The sequence below is a fragment of the Cetorhinus maximus genome, chromosome 2 (assembly GCF_964194155.1).
Source record: "Cetorhinus maximus chromosome 2, sCetMax3.hap1.1, whole genome shotgun sequence".
Lineage (NCBI taxonomy): Eukaryota > Metazoa > Chordata > Chondrichthyes > Lamniformes > Cetorhinidae > Cetorhinus > Cetorhinus maximus.
The window spans coordinates 228,324,020-228,347,206 of NC_135880.1; the positions used below are offsets into that span (position 1 = coordinate 228,324,020).

General features: G+C 41.8%; 1 protein-coding gene across 1 annotated transcript in view; it reads right to left on the bottom strand.

Annotated features, from left to right (window-relative positions):
• LOC144671680 (tubulin-specific chaperone cofactor E-like protein) overlaps positions 1-23,187 on the bottom strand; it is a 59,537-nt gene that overhangs the window by 17,609 nt on the left and 18,741 nt on the right. The window contains exons 5-7 of the mRNA XM_078533696.1: positions 20,726-20,982; positions 17,717-17,843; positions 15,432-15,545 (exon numbers count right to left, since the gene is read on the bottom strand). Coding sequence (XP_078389822.1) covers positions 15,432-15,545; positions 17,717-17,843; positions 20,726-20,982 — 498 coding nt within the window. The remainder of the gene's footprint in view (positions 1-15,431; positions 15,546-17,716; positions 17,844-20,725; positions 20,983-23,187) is intronic.

The window sequence follows — 23,187 nt, forward strand, 5'->3', positions numbered from 1 at the left end:
GGAAGATTTGCTAGTGCTGTTGGGGAGGGTTTAAACTAAACTGGGCGGGGATGGGGATTGGTGGTGGGAACCTGAGGGGGAGCTCAGGTTGGAGAAACACAAAACTGGTAACAGAAAGTAGAAGAGCAGTACACAAAATTATAAGACAGATGAAGTGAAGGCAAGCATCAATAGGGATCAGATTGTGGAATAATGTTAAAAAGACAAAGTTAAGGGCACTCTATCTGAATGCACACAACATTCACAATAAGGTAGATGATATGAAGGCACAAAAAGATGTAGATGGGTATGATTTAATTGCCATTACAGAAGGGGTTACAGGGTGACTGAGATTGGGAACTGAATATTCAAAGATATTCGTCATTTAGGAAGGATAAGGAAAGGATTTAGGAAAAGGAGGTGGAATTGGGCTATTTTAGATTTATTGTGTCATGAGAAAGAGCTAATTAATAACCTTGCCGTAAAGGAGCCTTTAGGAAATAATGACCATAACATGATAGAATTTTACATTAAGTTTGAAAGTGATAGTTCATTCTGAAACTAGGGTCTTCAATCTGAATAAAGGAAACAAAGTATGAGGGGAAAGTTGGCTATGCTGGACTGGAAAAATACACTAAAAAAATTTGACGGTAGACAGGCAATAGCTAGTATTTAAAGAAGTGTTACATGGTTTACAACAAATATACATTCCTCTAAGACACAAAAACACAACAGGAAAGGTGAATCAACTGTGGCTAACAAAAGAAGTTAAAAATTGCATTTGAAATGGCTTATAAGCTTGCCAGAAAAAAAGTAGGCCCAAGGATTGGGAGAAATTTAGAATCCAGAAGAGGACCAAAAAACTGATAAAGAAAAGGAAGAGAGAATATGAATGCAAGCTAGTGAGAAACAAAGGTGCACTGTCAAAGCTTCTTTAGATGTGTGTAAAGGAAAAGATTAGCAGGGATAAATGTGGGTCCATTACAGGCAGAGACAGGAGAATTTATAATGGAGAACAGGGAAATGACAGAGAAACTAAGCAATTACTTTGTGTCTGTCATCACGGAGGAGATACAGAAAATCTCTCAGAAATGCTAGGGAACCAAGGGACTTGTGAAAATAAGGAACTGAAAGAAATTATTGATAAAGGGGTAGTGCTCGAAAAATTAATTGGATTGAAGGTTGATAAATCCCTGGACCTGATGAGCTACATCCCAGAGTGTTGAAGGCGGCGGCGATGGAGATAATTGGTGCATTGGTGGTTATCTTTCAAAACTGTATAGGTTCTGGAAAGGTTCATGCAGACTGGAAGTAGCAAATGTAACCCCACTATTTACGAAGGGAGGGAGAAAAAAAGCTGAGAACTACAAGCCTGTTAGTTTAACATCAGTAGCAAGGGAAATGTTAGAATCTATTATAAAGGAAGTGATAATTAGACACTTAGAAAATAGTGCTATAATTGGGCACAGTCAACATGGATTTATGAAAGGGAAATCATGTTTTTGGAGTTTTTTTGAGAATGTTACAGATAAAGGAGAACCAGTGGATGTGGTGTATCTGGATTTTCAGATGGCTTTTGATAAGGTCCCATTACAGGAGGTTAGCAAACAAAATTAGAGCCCATAGGATTGGGGGTACTATACTGATATGGATTGAGAGTTAGTTAACAGGCAGAAAATAGCAAGTAGGAATAAACTGCTCACTCTCAGGATGGCAGGCTATTACTAGTTGGGTATGGCAAGAAACAGTGCTGGTGCTGCAGCTGTTCACAAGCTATAGAAATGTTTTGGATGTGGGGCCAAATGTAATATTTCCAAATTTTCTGATGACACAAAACTAGGTGGGAATGTAAGTTGTGAGGAGGTTGCAAAGAGGCTTCAAGGTGACTTGGACAGGCTATTTTGGAGCATAATGTGAATAAGTGTGAAGTTATCCACTTTGGTGGAAAAAACAGAAAGGCAGAATATTTCTTAAAGGGTGAAATGTTGGGAAGTGCGGGTGCCCAAAGGGACCTGGGTGTCCTTGTACATCAGTCACTAAAAGCTAGCATGCAGGTACAGCAAGCAACTATGCGGGTGACACAAAGATTGGCCGGGTGGTTAACAGTGAGGTTGAGTGTCTTGGGCTACAGGAAGATATAGACGGGATGGTCAAATAGGCAGATAAATGGCAGATGGAATTTAACCCTGAAAAGTGTGAGGTGATGCACTTTGGAAGGATTAATTTGATAAGGAAGTATTCAATGAGCAGCATGACACTAGGAAGTTGAGGAACAAAGGGGCCTTGGCAAGTGTGTCCATAGATTTCTGAAGGAGGAGTGGCATGTGAGTGGGGTGGTGAAAGAGGCATATGGAACACTTGCCTTTGTCAATCGAGGCATAGATTACAAAAATAGGGAGGTCATGTTGGAGTTGTATAGAACTTTGGTGAGGCCACAGCTGGAGTGTGCAGTTCTGGTCGCCACATTATAGGAAGGATGTGATTACACTGGAGGGGGTGCAGAGGAGATTCACCAGGATGCTGCCTGGGTTAAAACATTTAAGTTATGAAGAGAGGTTGGATAGACTTGGGTTGTTTTCGTTGGAGCAGAGAAGACTGAGGGGCGACCTGATCAAGGTGTACAAGATTATGAGGGGCATGGACAGGGTGGATAGGGAGCAGCTGTTCCCCTTAGTTGAACGGTCAGTCACGAGTCACAAATTCAAGGTGAGGGGCAGGAGGTTTAGCGGGGGATGTGAGGAAAAACTTTTTTACCCAGAGGGTGGTGACAGTCTGGAATGCACTGCCTGGGAGGGTGGTGGAGGCGGGTTGCCTCACATCCTTAAAAAAGTACCTGGATGAGCACTTGGCACGTCATAACATTCAAGGCTATGGGCCAAGTGCTGGTAAATGGGATTAGGTAGGTAGGTGGTTCTCATGTGTCGGTGCAGACTCGAAGGGCCAAAGGGCCTCTTCTGCAGTGTGATTCTGTGAATTAGGGAGGCAAATGGTATGTTGGCCTTCATCACAAGGGGGTTTGAATACAGAGTAATGATGTCTTACTGCAATTGTACAGGGCCTTGGTGAGATCGTACCTGGAGTATTTATGTACAGTTTTAGTCTCCTTATCTAAGGAAGGATATACTTGTCATGGAGTGCAGCAGTTCACCAGACTCTCTGGGATGACAGGATTGTCTTATGAGGAAAGATTGATGAAACTGAGCCTGTATTCCCCAGAGTTTTAAAGAATGAGAGATGATCTCATTGAAACTTACAAAATTCTTACAAGGAATGAAAGTCGATGTAGATAGGATGTTTCCCCTTGCTGGTGATTCTAGAACCAGAGGACACAGTCTCAGAATAAGGGGCAAGCCACTTAGGGCTGAGGTAAGGAAGAATTTCTTCACTCAGAGGGTGGTGAATCTTCGGAATTCTCTACCCCAGAGGGCTGTGGAAGCTCAATCAATGAACATGTTCAAAACAAAAATTGATAGGTTTCTGGACACTAATGACATCAAGGGATATGGAGATAGTGTGGGAAAGTGGTCGAGGTAGATGATCAGCCATGAGCTAACTGAATAGCGAAGCAGCCCTGACAGGCCAAATGGCCTATTCCTGCTCCTATGTTCCCATGTTCCTATTGTCCTAAAACTGGGAGAGGGCTTTTTCTCTCATGAGCTACACCTGATACTTCATCATGTGCAACCCTCACTAGCTCACTATCTACCCGTTAGGAAAGCAAATGTCTGGACTGGTGCCTGAGAGGAATGGAGTGAGTGATGGTGCATCCTCAGGAGGATTCTCTTCCTCCAAGGTGTCTCTTGTTCATGAACCTCCTGTTGCTGTGAAGGATCTAGAAACAAGAGAGAAGGGCAAGAGTTAGGCAGGACATTAAAAGGTTGCTTGAGATTGCTTGAAGTTGAAGGTTGTTGCATGTTTGCTGAGGTGAATGGAGAGATACACATGATGTCATTTTAACTATAATATTCCAAACTTCTCTCAATTCATAAGAATACACCAATTAGGAGCAATAGTCCATTCAGCACCTTGAGCCTGCTCCATCTTCAGTAAGAACATGGCTGATCCGATTGTGGCCTCAACTCCACATTCCCACCTACCCCTGATATCCTTTGACTCCCTTGCCAGTCAAGAATCTATCTACCTCTTCCTTAGAAATATTCAATTACTCTACCTCCACCACTCTGGTGAAAAGAATTCCAAAGACACACGACCCTTTGGGAGACAAAAAGTTCTCCTCATCTCCATCTTAAGTGAATGGGCAAAATGGTGGTGAACGGATTTCAAATGTAGGCAAATGTGAAGTCAGCCTCACAAACAGAGCAAGAGCGGCGGAGCAGGTAAAACAGCTGGTGGTCCCCCAGAGCGGGACCGGGAGGCAGTGTGAGAGGAGCGGCGATTTTAAAGTGTAAGGAAAACCAGGTCCAAGACGAGAGCGGGACCAGGAGGCAGAGCGAGAGGAGCAGCAACGTTGGTGAGATTTAAAAAACAAAGAGCGGAAGCTGAGAGTCAGAGCGGAGATTTAAAAAGAGCGGGAGCTGAGAGTCAGAGCGGAGATTTAAAAAGAGCGGGAGCTGAGAGTCAGAGCGGAGATTTAAAAAGAGCGGGAGCTGAGAGTCAGAGCGGAGATTTAAAAAGAGCAGGAGCTGGACTTGGGGCTGAAAGTGGCGCGAGGATGTTACGATTCAAAAAGTGACGTGACACAGGGGAGGCAGCTGATTGGTTAGTAGGGTCAGGTGAGTACTTCTACTTTTTCTACTAATTAAACTGCTGCAGTCCAATAGCTTAAACAAAATAAGGTGAAGACTTTGGACTGTGGTGGGAGTGTTTGGAGTGGAATAGGTCCCCTAGGATAATTGGTGTTCTTTAAAGGGAGTAACTAACGAGCTTAATCTAAAGGGAAGTCATGGCAGCAGAGCTTGGACCCGTGATATGCTCCTCCTGCTGTTTGTGGGAAGTCATGGACACTTTCAGTGTCCCTGCTGGCCATGTGTGCAGGGAGTGCTGGCGAACCACATTTTGGAGTTGGAGCTGCGGGTAGATTCACTGTGGAGCATCTGCAATGTTGAGTTATCGTGGACAGCACGTTCAGTGAGATGGTCGCACCGCAGGTAAATACTGCACAGGCAGAAAGGGGCTGAGTGACCACCACAGAGGAAGGCAGAGCAGAGGAAGGCAGGTAGTACAGGAGTCCGCTGTAGCCATCCCCTCTCTAATAGGTATCCCGTTTTGGATACTGTTGGGAGAGAGGACTTCTCAGGGGAAAGCAGCAGGGGCCAAGTCCATGGGTGGCTTTGCTGCTCAAGAGGGAAGGCAGAAGAGTGGCAGGATTATAGTGATAGGGGATTCAACAGTAAGGGGAACAGACAGGTGTTTCTGTGCCATAAAAGAGACTCCAGGATGGTGTGTTGCCTCCCTGGTGCCGGGTCAAAGATGTCTCGGAGAGGCTGCAGGGCATTCTGAAGGGGGATGGTGAATAGTCAGTGGTCGTGGTACATATTGGTATCAACGACATAGGTGAAAAAAAAAGGGATGATGTCCTACAAGCTGAATATAGGGAGTTAGGACATAAATTAGAAAGTAGGACCTCAAAGGTGCCACATACTAGCGAGAGTAGAAATAACAGGATATATCATATGAATACCTAGCTGAAGAAATGGTGTAGGGGGGAGGGATTCAGATTCCTGGGACATTGGGACCTGTTCTGGGGAAGGTGGGACCAGTGCAACAGGACGGGCTGCATCTGGGCAGGACCGGGACCAATGTCCTCGGTGGGGGGGTGGGGGTGGTGTTTGCAACTGTGGTCGGGGAGGGTTTTAAGTAGAATGGCAGGGGGATGGGGACCTATGCAGGGAGACAGAGGAGGAAACAAGGATAGAAGCAAAAGGCAGAAAAGTAAGAAGCAAAAGTGGAAGGCAGAAAAAACAAGGGTGAAAAACAAATGGGATCATAATGCTAATAAAGCTATGATGACTAACAAGGTTAAAAAGACAAGTCTAAAGACATTGTATCTTAATGCATGGAGCATACGCAATAAAGTAGATGAATTAACAGTGCAAATAGATATAAATGGTTATGATATAGTTGCAATTACGGAGTCATGGCTGCAGGATGACCAAGGATGGGAAGTGAACATCCAGGGGTATTCAATATTTAGGAAGGACAGACAAATAGGGAAAGGAGGTAGGGTAGTATTATTAGTAAAAGGGGAAATCAATGCAATAGTGAGGAAGGATATTGGCTCAGAAAATCATGATGTGGAATCTGTTTGGGTGGAGATAAGAAACATCAAGGGGCAGTTGGTGGGGGTAGTCTATAGGCCCCCAAACAGTAACGGAGATGTAAGGAAAGGCATTAAGCAGGGAATTAGAGACGCATGCAATAATGGTCAAACTGTAATCATGGGTGACTTTAATCTACATATAGATTGTACAAACCAAACTAGCAATAATACTGTGGAGGAGGATTTCCTGAAGTGTGCGTGTGATGGTTTTTTAGAACAATACGTTGAGGAACCAACTGGAAAGCAGGCCATCCTAGACTGGGTATTGTGCAATGAGAAAGGATTAATTAACAATCTTGTCGCGCGGAGTCCCTTGGGGAAGAGTGACCTTAAAATGATAGAATTGTTCATTAGGATGGAGAGTGAAGAAGTTGAATCTGAAACTAAGGTCCTAAATCTAAATAAAGGAAACTACGAGGGTATGAGGCGTGAGTTGGCAATGATGGATTAGGGAACCTTACTAAAACGGTTGACAGTGGGTAGGCAATGGCTAATATTTAAGTAACATATTCATGAATTAGAACAATTATTCATTCCTGTCTGGTGCAAAAACAAAACAGGAAAGGTGGCTCAACCACAGCTTACAAAAGAAATTAGGGATAGTATTAGATCCAAAGAGGAGGCATATAAAATTGCCAGAAAAAGCAGCAAGCCTGAGGATTGGCAGCAGTTTAGAATTCGCAAAAGCGGACAAAAACATTGATCAAGAAAGAGAAAATGCAGTACGAGGGTAAACTTGCAAGGAACATAAAAACGGATTGTAAAAGCTTCTATAAATATGTGAAGAGAAAAAGATTAGCAAAGACAAACGTAGGTCCCTTACAGTCAGAAACGGGGGAAATTATAATGGCGAACAAAGAAATGGCAGAAGAATTGAACACATATTTTGGTTCTGCTTTCACAAAAGAGGACACAAATAAGTTCCCAGAAATGTTTGGGAACCATGAGTCCAGTGAGAGGGAGAAATTGAAGAAAATCAGTATTAGTAAAAAAAATGGTGCTAGAGAAATTAATGGGGTTAAAGGCTGAAAAATTGCCAGGGCCTGGTAATCTACATCCCAGAGTACTAAAGGAAGTGGCCCTGGAAATACGGAATGCATTGGTGGTCATCTTCCAAAATTCTATAGACTCTGGAGCAGTTCCTACAGATTGGAGGGTGGCAAATGTAACCCCATTATTTAAAAAAAGAGGGAGAGAAAAAGCAGAGAATTACAGACCAGTTAGCCTAACATCAGTAGTGGGGAAAATGCTAGAGTCTATTATAAAAGATATGGTAACAGAACACTTGGAAAGCATTAACGGGATTAGACAAAGTCAGCATGGGTTTATGAAAGGGAAATCATGTTTAACTATCTACTAGAGTTTTTTTGAGGATGTAACTAGTAGAATAGTTAAGGGAGAACCAGTGAATGTGGTGTATTTGGATTTCAAGAAGGTTTTTGATAGGGTCCCGCATAAGAGGCTAGTGGGCAAAATTAAAGCACGTGGGATCGGGGGTAATATACTGGCATGGATTGAGAATTGGTTGACCGACCGGAAACATATTGTGGGAGTGAATGGATCTTTTTCCGGGTGGCAGGCAGTGACTAGTGGTGTACTACAGGGATCAGTGCTTGGGCCCCAGCTATTCACTATATATATATATATATATAAATTATTTGGATGAGGAAACCAAATGACTATTTCCAAGTTTGCTGATGACACAAAACTGGGCGAGGTTGAGAGTTGTGAGGAGGATGCGAGGCGGCTTCAGGGCGATTTAGACAAGTTGTGTGTGTGGGCAAACACATGGTAAATAACAGTATAACGTGGATAAATGTGAAGTTATATGCTTCAGTGTGAAAATCAGAAAGGCAGGGTATTATTTAAATGGTGATAAATTGGGAAATGTGGATCTACAAAGGGATCTGGGTGTCCTTGTACACCAGTCAATGAAAGTAAATAGGATGGTGCAGGAAGCAATTAGGAAGGCAAATGGCATGTTGGCATTCATTGTAAGAGGATTTGAGTTCAGAAGTAGGGATGTCCTACTGCAGTTATACAGGGCCTTGATGAGACCACACCTGGAGTATTGCGTGCAGTTATGGTCTCCCTACCTAAGAAAGGATATTCTTGCCATAGAGGGAATGCAGCGAAGGTTCACTAGGCTGATACGGGGTTGACAGGACGGTCGTATGAGTAGAGATTGGCTTGACTGGGCCTGTATTCACTGGAGTTTAGAAGAATGAGGGGGGGTCTGATTGAAACGTATAAAATTCTAACTGGGCTAGAGAGACTGGATGCAGGGAGGATGTTTCCCCTGGTTGGGGAATCTAGAACCAGGGGCCACAGTCCCAAGATATGGGGCAGGCTACTTAGGACTGAGATGAGGAAGAATTTCTTCACTTAGAGGGCAGTCAACCTGTGGAATTCTCTACCATAGAAGGCTGTGGAGGCGAGGTCACTGAGTATATTCAAGAAAGAAATTGATAAATTTTTGGATATTAGGGGCATCAAGGGGTATGGATAGAAAGCGGGAATATGGAGTTGAGATAGGGGATCAGCCATGATCATATTGAATGGTGGAGCAGGCTCGAAGGGCCGAATGGCCTACTCCTTCCTGCTCCTAGTTTCTATGTTTCTATCCACTTTGGACCCAAATCGGAAAGAACAGGGGACTTTCTAATGGTGAAAAGCTAGAAACAGTGGCAAGTCCAAAGAGACTTGGTGGCCCAGGAAACTAGATCATTAAAATGCCATGAACAGGTACAGACCACAGTCAACAAGGGTAATGGAGTGCTGACCTATACAAAAAGGCAGAAGTCACATGTCAACTATAACAAAGCCTTGGTTAGATTATACCTTGAGTACTGTGAGCAGTCTGGGCATCTCCCCTTATGAAGGATGGCTTTTGGGGAGAGGGCAGCATAGGTTTACCAGGATGATACTTGGACTCCAAGGGATAAATTATGAGCAGAGATTACACAAACTAGGGGTGCATTCCCTGGGATTAAGGAAGTTAAAGGGTGATTTGATTGAAGTTTTCAAGATATTAAGGGAAACAGGGTAGATAAAGAAAAACTATTTCTGGTGCTTGGGAAGTCTATGGAGGGAAGTTGGCAGGGTCATGGTCTAAAAATTAGAGTCAGACCTTTCTGGAGTGAAGGGGGAGTCAACAGGTGCTACTCTAGCATAAAAACAAAAAACTACTGCGGATGCTGGGCATAGTTTAGCTTGGGTTTCTATTGTCCTGGGCTGGGAGCACATTAAAGATGGGCTTGTTGAGTGTTTATCAACAGACATGGCTTTGATGTCTCCCAATCCTTCCTCTACAACAGTTTTAACTAGCCAGCCCTCCCATTTATAGCCATTAATACCGGTTTGAAACTCGCTTCCACAAAATGTTAATTTTAAATTTTAGATCTTTGTTATTCATATGTATTAAGAGATATAGGAAAAAGGATATGGAGTAAGGTCGCAGGTCAGCCATGATCTCACCAAATGGCAGATAGGCCTGAGGGGCTAAATAGCCTACTCCTGTTCCTATGTAACCTGCTAAGAGAAAATACCATCTTCTCCTTTTCAGATACTCATGACTGCTTGAGCCAGTGATCTCCTGCACCTTGTGTTCTGCTGGTAAAGGACCATGATGTTAGGCACTCTTCCCCCAGTTTTGGTCCTGTCTCTGGAATTATGTACGATCTTGACCTGCAGAGAGTTGATGAGAGTTAGTGAATGAATGAATGGCTTGCTGAAAATAGGTCAGTGGAGATGTCTGGGATTCCCACATTGGATGCACTGATAAATGAAGTAATGAGAGGTGGGCATTATCTTGTGATGAAAGGGTGGGCATACTTGCCCTATATCCATTGGGGTTTAGAAGAATGAGAGGTGATCTTACTGAAACATATATGATCCTGAAAGGACATGACAAGTGGATGCTGAAAGGATGTTTTCCCCTGCGGGAGAGACTAGAACTAGGGGACACAGTTTAAAAATAAGAGGTTTCCCATTTAAGATGGAGATGAGGAGATTGTTTCTCTCTCAGAGGACTGAGAATCTTTGGAGCTCTCTTCCCCAGAGACTGGTGGAGGCAGGGTCAATTAATATTTTTAGGGCAGGGGTGGATAGGTTCTTGACTAGTAGGGAAGTTGGTGGGGGATATCGGGGTGGGTGGAAATGTGGAGTTGGGGGCCACAATCAGATCATCCATTACCTTCTTAAATGGTGAAGCAAGCTTGAAGGGTCCAAATGGTCTACTCCTGTTCCTAATTCGTTGGGGAGGTGATGAATGTGGAAGCAAGTGAATACAATATGTAGTGAAGAAGAAGTGGTAGAAGAAATTAGTGATTGTACAAGTGATGGTTGTGCAAGAAGATTGTGGTTGGGGAAGGGAACAGAAGAGATTAGTATGTTTGGAACAAGAATGCAATGTGGCAGTGAGTCCTTGCAAATGAAGGATGAGACAAAGAGGAAAGAAATGTTGAGACTGGTGGGTGGGAGGAGGAGAGGTGATTAGCTGCACTCACCTTGTTGCTCATGAAGTAATTGAACCCAGGTTCTGGGGTGATGTTGCTACTAACCCTCTCTATATACCTATATCCAGGTCTGCTTCATTCTGGTATAATAAAAGCAAAATACTGTAGATGCTGGTAATCTGGCCTTGGGAATGCCCTTAATGACCCTGGACAGTAACTGCTCTCTTCTTGCCTTCACTAGGACCTCCAGGGAGCCATCTGAAAAGTGGAAGGCAGCCTTTTCACTCATCAGTAGCCTCAAAAAGTCTTCAGAATTTCTTCAATAATAACTGCAGGACGGAGAAGCAACCTCACTTTAAGAGGTGCATACATGCTTTTATGTAGTGAGCCAAGTTACATGCGTGCTGTGGGCAGATTGCTGAATTCATGACACAATCAGAAGCCTAGTCCTTCAAACCTATTGAAATAAGACTTGTGAATTCAAATGAAGATCCCAAGCCAAAAGGTTATGGGGCTTGGACCTCAGTAGCACATACCCACTTAGCGCCCAAGGTTAAAAATCAAGGGTTTAATGTTAGGCAGGCATTACAATACCACCATAGGCATTCATAGGATCAAGAAGAGTGGTGCCAGACATGTTAACTCCCTCAAACAAATTGCAAGATGTGATTCCTCAGTCAAATTTAGTCTTTCTTGCAAGCTCGCGAGGGGGCTATGAAAACTTTGTATTTTTAATTGTTCTTCTCCTCATCCATTACGGGACTCTGCATGTGCACCCAATTTGTCATGTCTGCCCTTGACCCTAGACTCCAGAGAACCAGTTGGAGAGGATTCCAGAAGTGGGGTTGCTGAAGAATGTTGCTTTGCTGAGCCTGAAGAAATCATGCACAAAGAGGTACTTTGCACTACATGCTGAATTACAAGGTAATGCAGCATGTGATCCCATAGTTTATGCCAGAGCCAAAGAGAAAGGATCCGCTGGATGTTTTGGGACTCTGTTCTTTTGCATGGAGCATATAAGGGGTCCCAAAGCAGGAGACACTCAAGAGTTCCTGGAACCAAGCGGCTATGTGCTGTTCTGAAGTCTGAGATTGGACAGGTGGGGTTGGCTGGTGTGGGCTGGGGGAAAAGAGACAGAAGAAACCAAAGACAGGGAGGCCCCTGCTCATAAACCCTTAATACAGTTGGTTGAGCTGGGGTGGAGGGAGGGGGGAGGGAATGGGAGCAGACTACTGAGGCTTCCAAGAGAGATCTCCCGTACACCTCCACTAGAAGGGGCCAGTATAAAGGGGAGAGACTGAGCCTTCCCCACTGAGGGGTCCTAAATCAGGCATTAGGCTCCTCATTTATGCAAGAGGCCAAACACCTGCCTTAGGCAGTCATTCTGGAAACCTGCAAAATGGCCCGGCTCAATCTCAGGTTAGATGTTCTCCAGGCATTCTTGGGATGCTGGACATTTGTCCCAAAAATTAAACTTCGCTCCTTGTTACCCCCAAACATGGTGTAATATAATTTTGTTATAAGCTCTGATTTATTAGAGAGATTAAATGAACCACTGAGGTTTATAAACCAATTGCTGATCTAAATTGATTTTTGAAAAACAAAGCAATTCATGATTTTTATACAAAATCTGTTAAGATTTTGTCTCCTGATTTGAGATGCTGGGGTTGATATTACTATGGCACAGAGTTAGGGCTGGTGTCATAAACAAGCGCACCCCATGCGAAAGGATGATGTCACCCGTGGCAACATGCAGATGAGGAATCAAAAAGTCAAAGGTGAATAAAGGCAAATTGTGATTGATTAACTTGAGCAAGATCTTTGATGGAGTAATGGACAGGACAGCGAGATTGATGCTACATGGACTTTCAAAAGGCATTTGATAATGTACTGTATAAATAGACTAATTAGCAAAATTACATCTCATAGGATTAAAGATGTAGTGGCAGCATGGATACAAAATTAGCTGTGGGGCAGAATGTAGAGGGTAACAGAATAATTGAATTTCAGACTGGTGGTATGTAAAATTGTGGTGTTCCCTAGGGTTCAGTGTTGTGGAACTGGAACTCTGTTCAACACACTTCCTCCAGCTTCCTATCATTGTAAACATCAATCTCCACACATCCGCCCACTGATGAAAACCATCTGTGCTGCACCTCACTAATCAAGCCACGATGGCCTGTTCAAGTCACCTACTGCCCGCCTCCAATCTCGGCACCCCATATGGAGCACCCTTCCTGAGCAAGATCTACCAGCAGACCATCCTTTGGATCAAGGAATGGGAAACATGGGAAGTCACTAACAAATTCCTTGTGACAAACCCCATGTGTTGAATGGCAGGGGCAAGAGTGGTCCTTGCTAGACAGGTTCAGGACAGGCCAAGGCCCCTGTGCAGCCAATCTCCACTACTAGGGCCTTAGTACAAACCACTTATGCACTTGTGGAGAAACATAAAAAAAATTGCACATTACCGAGGTGTGTCCCCTCAACAGGCTAAGTGGCAGATTAATCACCATAAAATCAGCAAATGAGTAGCTTTTGCTTAGCTTCAGGGATTTGCATTTGATATTGTTGGGATCACTATTCTGTTTGATATATACATTAATGACCTGAATAATTATACAAGGCATAAACTGACCAGGTTATGGGAGTCAGGGCAGAGAGGAGATGGTGGTACTCAAGACAAAACCAGTTGTGTGGTCAGTATGACAAGGGGAATTGAAGTAGATTACTTGGTGCAAAAGCTAAGAAACAAGAGAAGGGAGTTGTTAACAAAGTAATAAGCACTGAACTTTGCAGACAGCAAGCAATGAAGACTAATGATGAGATGAATGAAATAACTAAGGTGCTAATATATACCTGTGCAGGGACTTAATGATGATAGCCACATCACTGCCATTGGGGTGAGGTACACAACAACAAAAACTTATATTTATATAGTACCTTTAATTTAATGAAACATCCCAAGGCACTTAAGAGCAGCATAAACAAAATACGACGCCGAGCCACATATGATGATATTAGGTCAGATGACCAAAAGGTGGGTTTTAAGGAGTGCCTTAAAGATGATAAGTGAGATGGAGAGGTGTAAGGAGGAAATTTCAGAGTTTAGGGCCTAGACAACTGAAGGCATGGCCATCAATGGTGGAGCAATTAAAATCAGGTTACACAAGGCGGCAGAATTAGATGAGCACAGGTGTCATTGGGTTGAGCGGCTGAAGAGATAGGGAGAACAAGGCCATGGAGGGATCTGAATACAATGACGAGAATTTAAAGTCAAAACACTATTTGACCGGGAGTTAATGTAGGTCTACAAGCACAGAGGTGATAGGATGGATTTGCTGCGAGTTAAGACAGAGTTTTAGATGACTTTAAGTTTACAGATGGTAGAATGTGGGAGACCAGTTAGGAGTGCTTTGGAATAGTCGTCTAGAGATAACAAAGGCATGAATCAGGGCTTTAGCAGATGAGCCTGAGGCAGGTGAAGCCAGGCAATGTCTTGGAGGTGGAAATTTAGTGATGGCATGGATACGAGGTCAAAAGCTTATCTCAGGATCAAATATGACACAAAGGTTACGAACAGATGTCTTACTCACAGACTATTGACAGGAGGACTAGAGTTGGTAACTAATTTAGCCAGATAAGAAGCTTCAGTGAGAGGTAAAAGTAGACTGTTTGAAAATCAGGTTTCTGTCAGTACCCAGTGTTAATAGATTTAATGATGGTGTGGATAGCAAACAAGAAAACATTTTGGAGGGAATGCATAACAGGTCAGCAGTTATTAACCTGATGACAGGCATATTTTCTTGGTAATGCAGGGCTATCAATAATAGATGCATACTTTCAACTTGACACTACAATTCAGTATGGCTGTCTTTCTTCTGGTATGGTCTTCCTGTTTCACAGCTTTGTTCGGCATAATTGTTGCTCTTTACACGTGCAGCAAGTAGGACAGGCAGGACATTTCATGGAACCATTGAAAAGTTATGGCGCAGAATAAGGCCATTCAGCCCATCGTGTCTGCACCGGAACATTTTATGCAATTATCATATTCCAAGATTGTGAATGGGATATTACATTTAACAATGTTTTAAGCAGTTGGCAGGAGATCATGTCAAAATATTATTCCAATAGTAGGGATGCTTTGGTCATATGATCTGGGAAGAGCATCTTCCATAGTTGAGAGGCACAGCATTCTCAAGGCATTTTATTTATCCTTCCAATTTTATTATTCTGCACCTCAATAAGGATGATATTTGTTTTATTTTGGTGTTCTAGAAGTTCCTGGATTGGTACCAATGTCAGAATCTTGGGACAAAAATTTTGGGACAGAAAACATAGACTGGTGGATTTGCAAAAGGAATTAAATCTGCAAACTGCGAAGAACCACAAGGATTAAATCTGAACAAAGCTACAGCTGGCTGAGGCTGAAATCCAATAGTGCAACTCAAAGCGTGCCTTTTTAAAAACTTACATTTCTATAGTGACCCTTTTCAGAAAGAAGTGACAATCATTTATAGCATGAGGAGAAAGGTATACTCTGAGGAGTGGGGAAAACAGAATGCAGGCGGGTCAAAAATATACCTGAAAAGGTGGATTTTGAAGCAATGAGGGAAGTAACAAGGTAGAAGAATTTAGGGGGGGGGGGGGGGGGGGGGCGAGGATGGAGGGAGCAGGGCAGTGGGGATTGCGAATTTTGCACATGAATCACTTGCCTGTCTGGTAATTCTTCATCTGGGTGATTTATATGGTAACGTATGAAAAATCGTTCAGCATCTATCCTCTCTCCTGCAACTTTGCTGCCATTTAACAGTGTAACAGATGGCAACCTGGTTAGAGAAATGGAATGAAATGAAAGTCTGCCAGCAAGAGAGGACATCAGTTTATTTTTGATGACTTAACGTTCTATAAAAATCAAACAAGTGACCCCTCCAACAAGCGGTGAAAACAGCTCTTTGTTCCAGGCTAGTGCAGCGGAGAACAGTGATGTGGCAGGTGGGCTTTTGGATTTCTTTACCCACTTATACAGCTAAAGTCCTGCATTGTTTCCAAATGTCATCAAGACAATGATGAAAATAAAAATTAAAAGATAATCAATAATCAGTGGGGAGATTAGAAAAATTAAATTGCATGAAGTTGTCTGGAATTTGGAATTTTCTGCTGCAAGTTCCATAAAATTGAAATTATCCAAAACTCTGTTGCCCATGTCCTAACCCACACCAAGTTCCTTTCACCCATCATTTGTGCTCATTAATCTACATTTGCTCCCAATTTTCTAATGCTTTAATTTTAAAATTTTCATGATTTTCAAATCTCTCCATGGCCTCACCCCTCACCTCTCCAGCCCTGCAACTCTCCAAAATCTCTGCAATCCTTCAATTCTGACTTTTTACATATCCTTTTTTAATTACTTCACCATTGCTGGCTGTGCCTTCAACTAGCTAGGCCCTAAACTCTGGAATTTCTTCCTGAAACTTCTCATTCTATGCTTTCCTATTTCTTGCTCTCCTTTAAGAAGCTTCTTAAAAACATCTTTGACCAAGCTTTTGGTCACCTGTCCTAATATCTCTGATGTGGCTCAGTCAAATTTTGTTTGATAATGTTCCTTTGAAGCATCTTGGAATATTTTACTACATTAGTGATGCCAAATAAACACAAGATGCAGTTTACAATCTGTAAATTATTTGAAAGAATTAGATAGTTACTTTAAAAAGGCACATTTGATACTATGGGAAGAAAGCAAAAAAGTGGGATTAGATGCAGTGTCTCACATGGAGGGAAAAGACTGATGAGGCATATGGGACATTTGCCTTTAACAATCGAGGCATAGATTACAAAAGTAGGGAGGTCATGTTGGAGTTGTATAGAACCTTGGTGAGGCCACAGCTGGAGTACTGTGCGCAGTTCTGGTCACCACATTATAGGAAGGATGTGATTGCACTGGAGGGGGTGCAGAGGAGATTCACCAGGATGTTGCCTGGGATGAAACATTTAAGTTATGAAGAGAGGTTGGATAGACTTGGGTTGTTTTCGTTGGAGCAGAGAAGACTGAGGAGCAACCTGATCGAGGAGTATAAGATTATGAGGGGCATGGACAGGGTGGATAGAGAGCAGCTGTTCCCCTTAGTTGAAGGGTCAGTCACAAGGGGACATAAGTTCAAGGTGAGGGGCAGGAGGTTTAGGGGGATGTGAGGAAAAACCTTTTTACCCAGAGGGTGGTGACAGTCTGGAATGCAGTGCCTGGGAGGGTGGAGGAGGCAGGTTGCCTCACATCCTTTAAAAAGAGTACCTGGACGAGCACTTGGTATGTCATAACATTCAAGGCTATGGGCCAAGTGCTGGTAAATAGGATTAGGTAGGTAGGTCAGGTGTTTCTCACGTGTCGGTGCAGACTCGATGGGCCGAAGGGCCTCTTCTGCACTGAGTGATTCTGTGAATAGTCAGAGTCTATGCTATAATTCTGTACAATTATATGGATATTGATGTGGCATTTCTTGGTCAGGTGTACACAGGGCCGTAGATAACTGATACGACAATTAGGTGGCTTTTGGAGCGGGGACAGAATTTATACGTTTAAGATCACAACAAGAATGAGCAGATGGAATGTGGGAATAGAGGAGACAATTATAAACTTAGGAATCATCTGTTAAGCTCTAAGTTGCAACGAAACTGTGATTTTGAACAACTTAAAGTAAAACTATTCAGCACCCTATGGGAACTGGCCAACAGACAGAAAACCAACAAACTATTGTAATTTAATTTATTTATTAAGCATCAAATAACTTGAAAGATACCTTAGTACAAGAATGCATACAAGTAACTACAATAATAAATATACCACAGGCCTTCCACCCAAACCTCTACACTTCCAGCCCGATACAAATCCTGCATAGTCAACAACACAACACGCTACACAGTCAGATACAATCTGCAACACAAACCCTCTCCCACCCATAGGTCCAATGCATATGCTGAAGACTGATCAAAAGATTACGGTTACCTAGCTATGACGAGCTTGCGTCGCTCCTCCTCAGAATAACTCTGCAGTAAAGGAATTCCTAGAAGCCTCACTTCTTCCAGTTTAGGAAATGCTTTGAGTTTATCAATGTCATCCCATGAGCTTAGTCCTAATGGATAACAGCATTGTATTAGCATCTGCAGTCATCAACTAAGCAACACTCAAAGTATAATCAAACTTTATAACTGAATACAAACTCATAGCACCCTTTGTTAGCTCACTTCCTATGATGTTATCAGAGAATACATTACTTGGATTTAACACAAGTCAAAAAAGTGATAAAAAGGATCGTGGGGACTTAAAAAAGGCAAATCTTGAGGCCCAAATGGCTTCCTCCCTAGAGTATTAAAAGTAGGTGAGGAAATTGCAAAAGTGCAGTCAAAGCTCTCTAAATTTTAGTTGAGCCTTTGGCTAAGAATTTTGCAAATGCTATTCCATTATATAAGAGAGGAAGCAATCTGTCAGTTTAATATTTAACACAGTTAATGAAGTCCTTTATCAGGGGTAGAATGACTGAGTACTTCCAATGAATGTGAGCTGATTAAAGAGGATCAGCATGGATTTAAATTATGTCTGGCTAATTTAATTGAATTTCTTTAAATGGACTTCCAGAAGGCATTTGATAGGGGTTGGCAGGTTTTGGGGGAGGGGACAGAAAGTATGCATAAAGGGAATATTCTCTGATTGGTAGGGATACTGTACTGGGATCTTAGCTTTTCACCATAAATATTAATGATTTGGATGAAGGAAGAGTGTGTTTCATACCCAAGTTTTCGAAAAAGCCTAAGTTAGGGGGACAGTAAGTAGTGCAGATGGGAGCAGGAAGTTACTGTAGCAAATGTTCAATGTGGGCAAGCACTTACAAAGAACTCCAGATTCGGGATTCCAAATTCACAAATCATCAAAACCAGTAGGTAGCTGCAAAAAAATTAAAAAGGCTAATGGAATGTTGGCTTTGAGTTCCAAAGGGTGAGGAGTGATCCAATTGAGGTATTTCAAATTATAAAATGGATTTGATAGGGTAGATATAGAGAAGCTATTTTCTCTATTAGGGAATCCAGGACAAGGGGATAGGATCTTAAAATTAAGAGCCAGGCCATTAAAGAGTAAAATAAGTAAACAGTTTGCCACACAAAGGATAATGGAAATCTGGAACTCTCTCTCAAATGGCTGTGGATGCTGGAGGGTCAACTGAAATTTTCCAAGACTGACATCAACCTTTTTTTTAATTGGGCAAGTGTGTAAAGGGATATAGGTCAAAGACAAGGAAGTGGAGTTACAATACAGTTCAGCCATGATCTGACTGTATAGCGGAATAGGCTTGAGAGGCTAAATGGTCTACTCCTATTTCAATGTTTCTTTTAAGATAATCACCAAAGGAATGTAGGCAAAGGTTAAGATATTTTTTTTAAAATATGCACAGGAATGTCAGGACATGGATCTAGCAGAAGCAATGGTGTATAAAGAATCCATAAACCTGATCTAACAAAGATATTCTTCTGTGAAGTTCTATTTTATCATTCCATACAAGATGAAATCAATTAGAAAACATAGGCTAAATGGAGTCAGTGAGCACTAATTTTCTAAAAGCAGGTTACAATTGACTAATTGCAAGTTTTAAAAAAATAAATAAACAACAGTGCGTAAAGGGCATTGAATATAGAAATTTTCAGAAGTGTTACTGTGCCACTTAAGATGATTCCGGCACACCTTCTTAAAGGGAATGTCACCATGTGCTTAGACGAACAAGTGACAGAAACAAAAAGTGGAGATAATTTTTTTCGGGTAAAGATAGTGGCATGAAGAGAAAACTTTTAATGTATATAAACAGTTTAGACTTAGTCACAGGAAGGAGGATAATAAAGTTTGCCCATTAGGGGGCATGGCAAAGTGAGGAAGAATGCAGGAGCGTGCAGGTGGAATTAAACCAGTTAGTGGACTGGACAGAGAAACTGGAAGTGCAGAGAAATGGGAACTAATACATTCTGAAAAAAACAATACTGAAAGAAGGTACACAAAAATAAGATTGAGAGAGGAGAAGGAGCCATAGTTGTGCAGATACACAGACAATTAAAGTTGAATGTGGACAGAAAACAAAGATGGTCATCATTGGAAGAACGAAGAAAAGAACTGGAAGAATTTATTCCTGTGGAGGGTGAATAGAAAATCAAGGTCTCAAGGAGAATTCTCCAGATGATTGTGGTATACTTGTGGGTGGTCCCTACAGAAGTAAATAATCTTAAGATTGATGGATCTTATAAGAGAATTCTTAGGGGAAGTAAGAAGTAAACCCAAGTGCATAACATATGTAGTTATAAATCCTATTGTTAAGTTAATAGTACTTATTTTGTTTAAGTCTTTTATATACAATAAAGTTTTCGTTTAAAAAAAATCTTTTTGCGTAGTTCTATTGGTTAAAACAAGGTGTTCAGATTTCTTTTCAAATGTTAATGATCCCTAACTGGATCATAACAATGTGACATTTCCAGGATAAAGGATATTTTGCCTGGGTGAAGATATTGCTTTCAGCACATTCAGAACTGAGCTGTTAAAGTGAAATCTTGACTCTCTCATTTCAGCTAATGTAATCTCTCACCAAACAGGAAAGAATAAAGCTGCAACACGTTCAGCAGGTATTTTGCCTATCCCAGTATTCCAAAGGACATCTTCCAGTTTTGATAAAAGGTCATCAACCTGAAACCTTAACTGTTTTTATCCCACAGATGCTGCCTGACCCTTTGTTTCCAGCACTGTTTTTATTTCAGATTTCCAGCATTCAGAGTATTGTGTTGTTATAACTCAAAGTTGACTCAAGCATGACAGAACAGAGAAATTAAGCCTATAATACAGATACATAATCATGTGTAGGAGTCTAGACGTTCCCTGCATAAACACAAACAGTATTTTGAATTTAGCATCTTTACAGTTTTCAAAAATAGTTTTATTTGTATTCCAAGCACAGGAATGAAATGGTCCAATTACACATCATACCTGAGTTATGAAGATTAATTGATCGTAGGCTTTGGAAAAGTCGTGCCAGAGTTCCCTGAGAATCTGTGATGCCGGTGAGGCTGTTGTTCGCCAGGATTAATGTGTCCAGACCTGGGAACATTTGTCCAAGTTTGTGTACCTCTGCCCAGTCAGTAAGATTATTATCAGTGATATGTAGGAGTCGAAGTGATGGGTAGGAGCAGGGCGACAGTGATACTGCCTTGTAGTCATTAAAACATAGGAAGAGCTCCTCTAACCTGCAATGAAGAGGGGACAAAGAGAAACAAGAGTGCAAGAGAGAACAAGAGTGAGAGCGAAGTTAATAAAAAGAAACAGGGAGTAGACCAAAAGATAAAGGAGTGAATGAAAAAGGAGAAAGGAAATAGAGACATGGAAACTGTTAGTTTCACAAATATACATGATCCAGGTTCACAAATTAAAACCCTTGTGAAAGTCCCTCAAAAGCCAGAAATTTGATTAAACCAGTAAACTCCAAGTTCATATAAATCACAGAACTTTTGTGTAAAAAGTTGACATTTTTCACACGTGGGACATACAAACATATAAACAAAAGGCAAACAACAGTTTCTATCTGGATTAGAATCCTGAAACAAACTATTTTTAAGACAACATAATACAAGCATTTCAAACAATAAATGAAAACCAAAGGTTAGAAGTAGAATGATGGGATGATTGTTTCAGACCGAAGAGGGTTTTTGTTGAGAATCCACACCTAGTTTTGGAGAAATTTAGTAACACTGGAAACATATTTTTCATTAATATAGAATTCTCCTGTTAAGTGTTGAACCAGGTTTACACTGTATTTTATACAATTATCAGGAGTAAGCATTCAAAAGATAAAATTTATGAAATCAAGCTGTTTATATTTACAGTACCAGGACAGCTTACGGCTGCTGCAGGAGCCCAGAACAATTTATTAACTGTACAGAATTGAACTAACAAATTGCAGTGAACCAGGGAGAGCTGGAATACATGTTTATAACAAATTTCCTTCATCACTAACAGGCATAAAATTAGATACATGAATCAAGCAATGTCATGCAACATTCCAAATTCCAAGCTGTCACTCAAGCAATCATAAGTCACTGTTTGTATCTGCATTCAAAACCTGTAAAAAGACCCAATCACCCCCTCTACAGAGCTACAGGAGTTAATTCTCTTCATTGTTTATAAGTACAGCTGAGGGGCTGAGACCGCACTGAAACACTGCACTGTGTCACAAAGCAGCTAAATATGACTGTCCATGCTGCTATTCCGTTCATCACAATCCTTTCAAACACCAGGTGCTTGTTACAGGAGTCACTTGTGCACCTCCTTGCAACACTGCAGGAGAACTGGGAACTCATTCGCCTTCCTATTCAAGTTTGTGCACAGCAGGGAAAGGCCAGGAAGAAAAAGGGAAAGAGCAAAATAAGAAATTCCTTAAAAGGTTAAAAGACATAAAACTTGCTGCAATTAATAATCAGAAGAATGATTTTACACAGTGGAGGCTTTAGTATTGCTGATTAATACTAAAGTTGACTTAAAAGCACTCAGTATAAGAAAATCATTTTTAAGAGGAGGATGATGACGACATTAGATAGCGCTGCCTGAATAAGAGTGCAAGAATATCTTGCTGTTTGTAACATTACGGAGCTGGTTGAGGGGAGATGCACGAGACTGTTCTTGGTAGGCCAGTTCTCTGCCCTTCTTTATTATGTCTAGGGAGGTAACTCGTATTTAAAAGCACCAATAGTTGAAGTTGAAATAAGTAGCTACCTACCTGAATATTGCAGTTGAGGCCCATGTTTTACTCTGCACTGTGCAGCACATTAATTGCCATTAGCTGCTGCAACATGGGGACTTTTGCACACAACTAATCAGTATTTATATACCTATGCAGGCTGGTATTAGTGATGTTCCATTGTCAGGGAAGAGATAAAGGAAAGCAACAGGAAATTAGCAGCATGAAAGCATACTCATCTTATTGCACATTAGGGCAATTAGGGATGGGCAACAAATGCTGGCCTTGCATGGGATTTGGGCGTTGTGGCAAGAAACCCAGTAGCTCGTATTTACCCAACACCTAGAAGGCCATTATGAGCCTAGTCAGAAACCTCTGGTTGGCTAATCAGTTAAGAATTTGAAGAAAATTCAACTTAAAGTTGGTAGAGTAATAAGTATTTATAACGTGTGCCTGCATCCAAGATACATTTGTGTATATCACAGAATCACAATGCAGAAGAGGCCCTTTGGCCCATCGAGTCTGCACCGACACGTGAGAAACACCTGACCTACCTACCTAATCCCATTTACCAACACTTGGCCCATAGCCTTGAATGTTATGATGTGCCAAGTGCTCATCCAGGTACTTTTTAAAGGATGTGAGGCAACCCGCCTCCACCACCCTCCCAGGCAGTGCATTCCAGACCATCACCACCCTCTGGGTAAAAGTTTTTCCT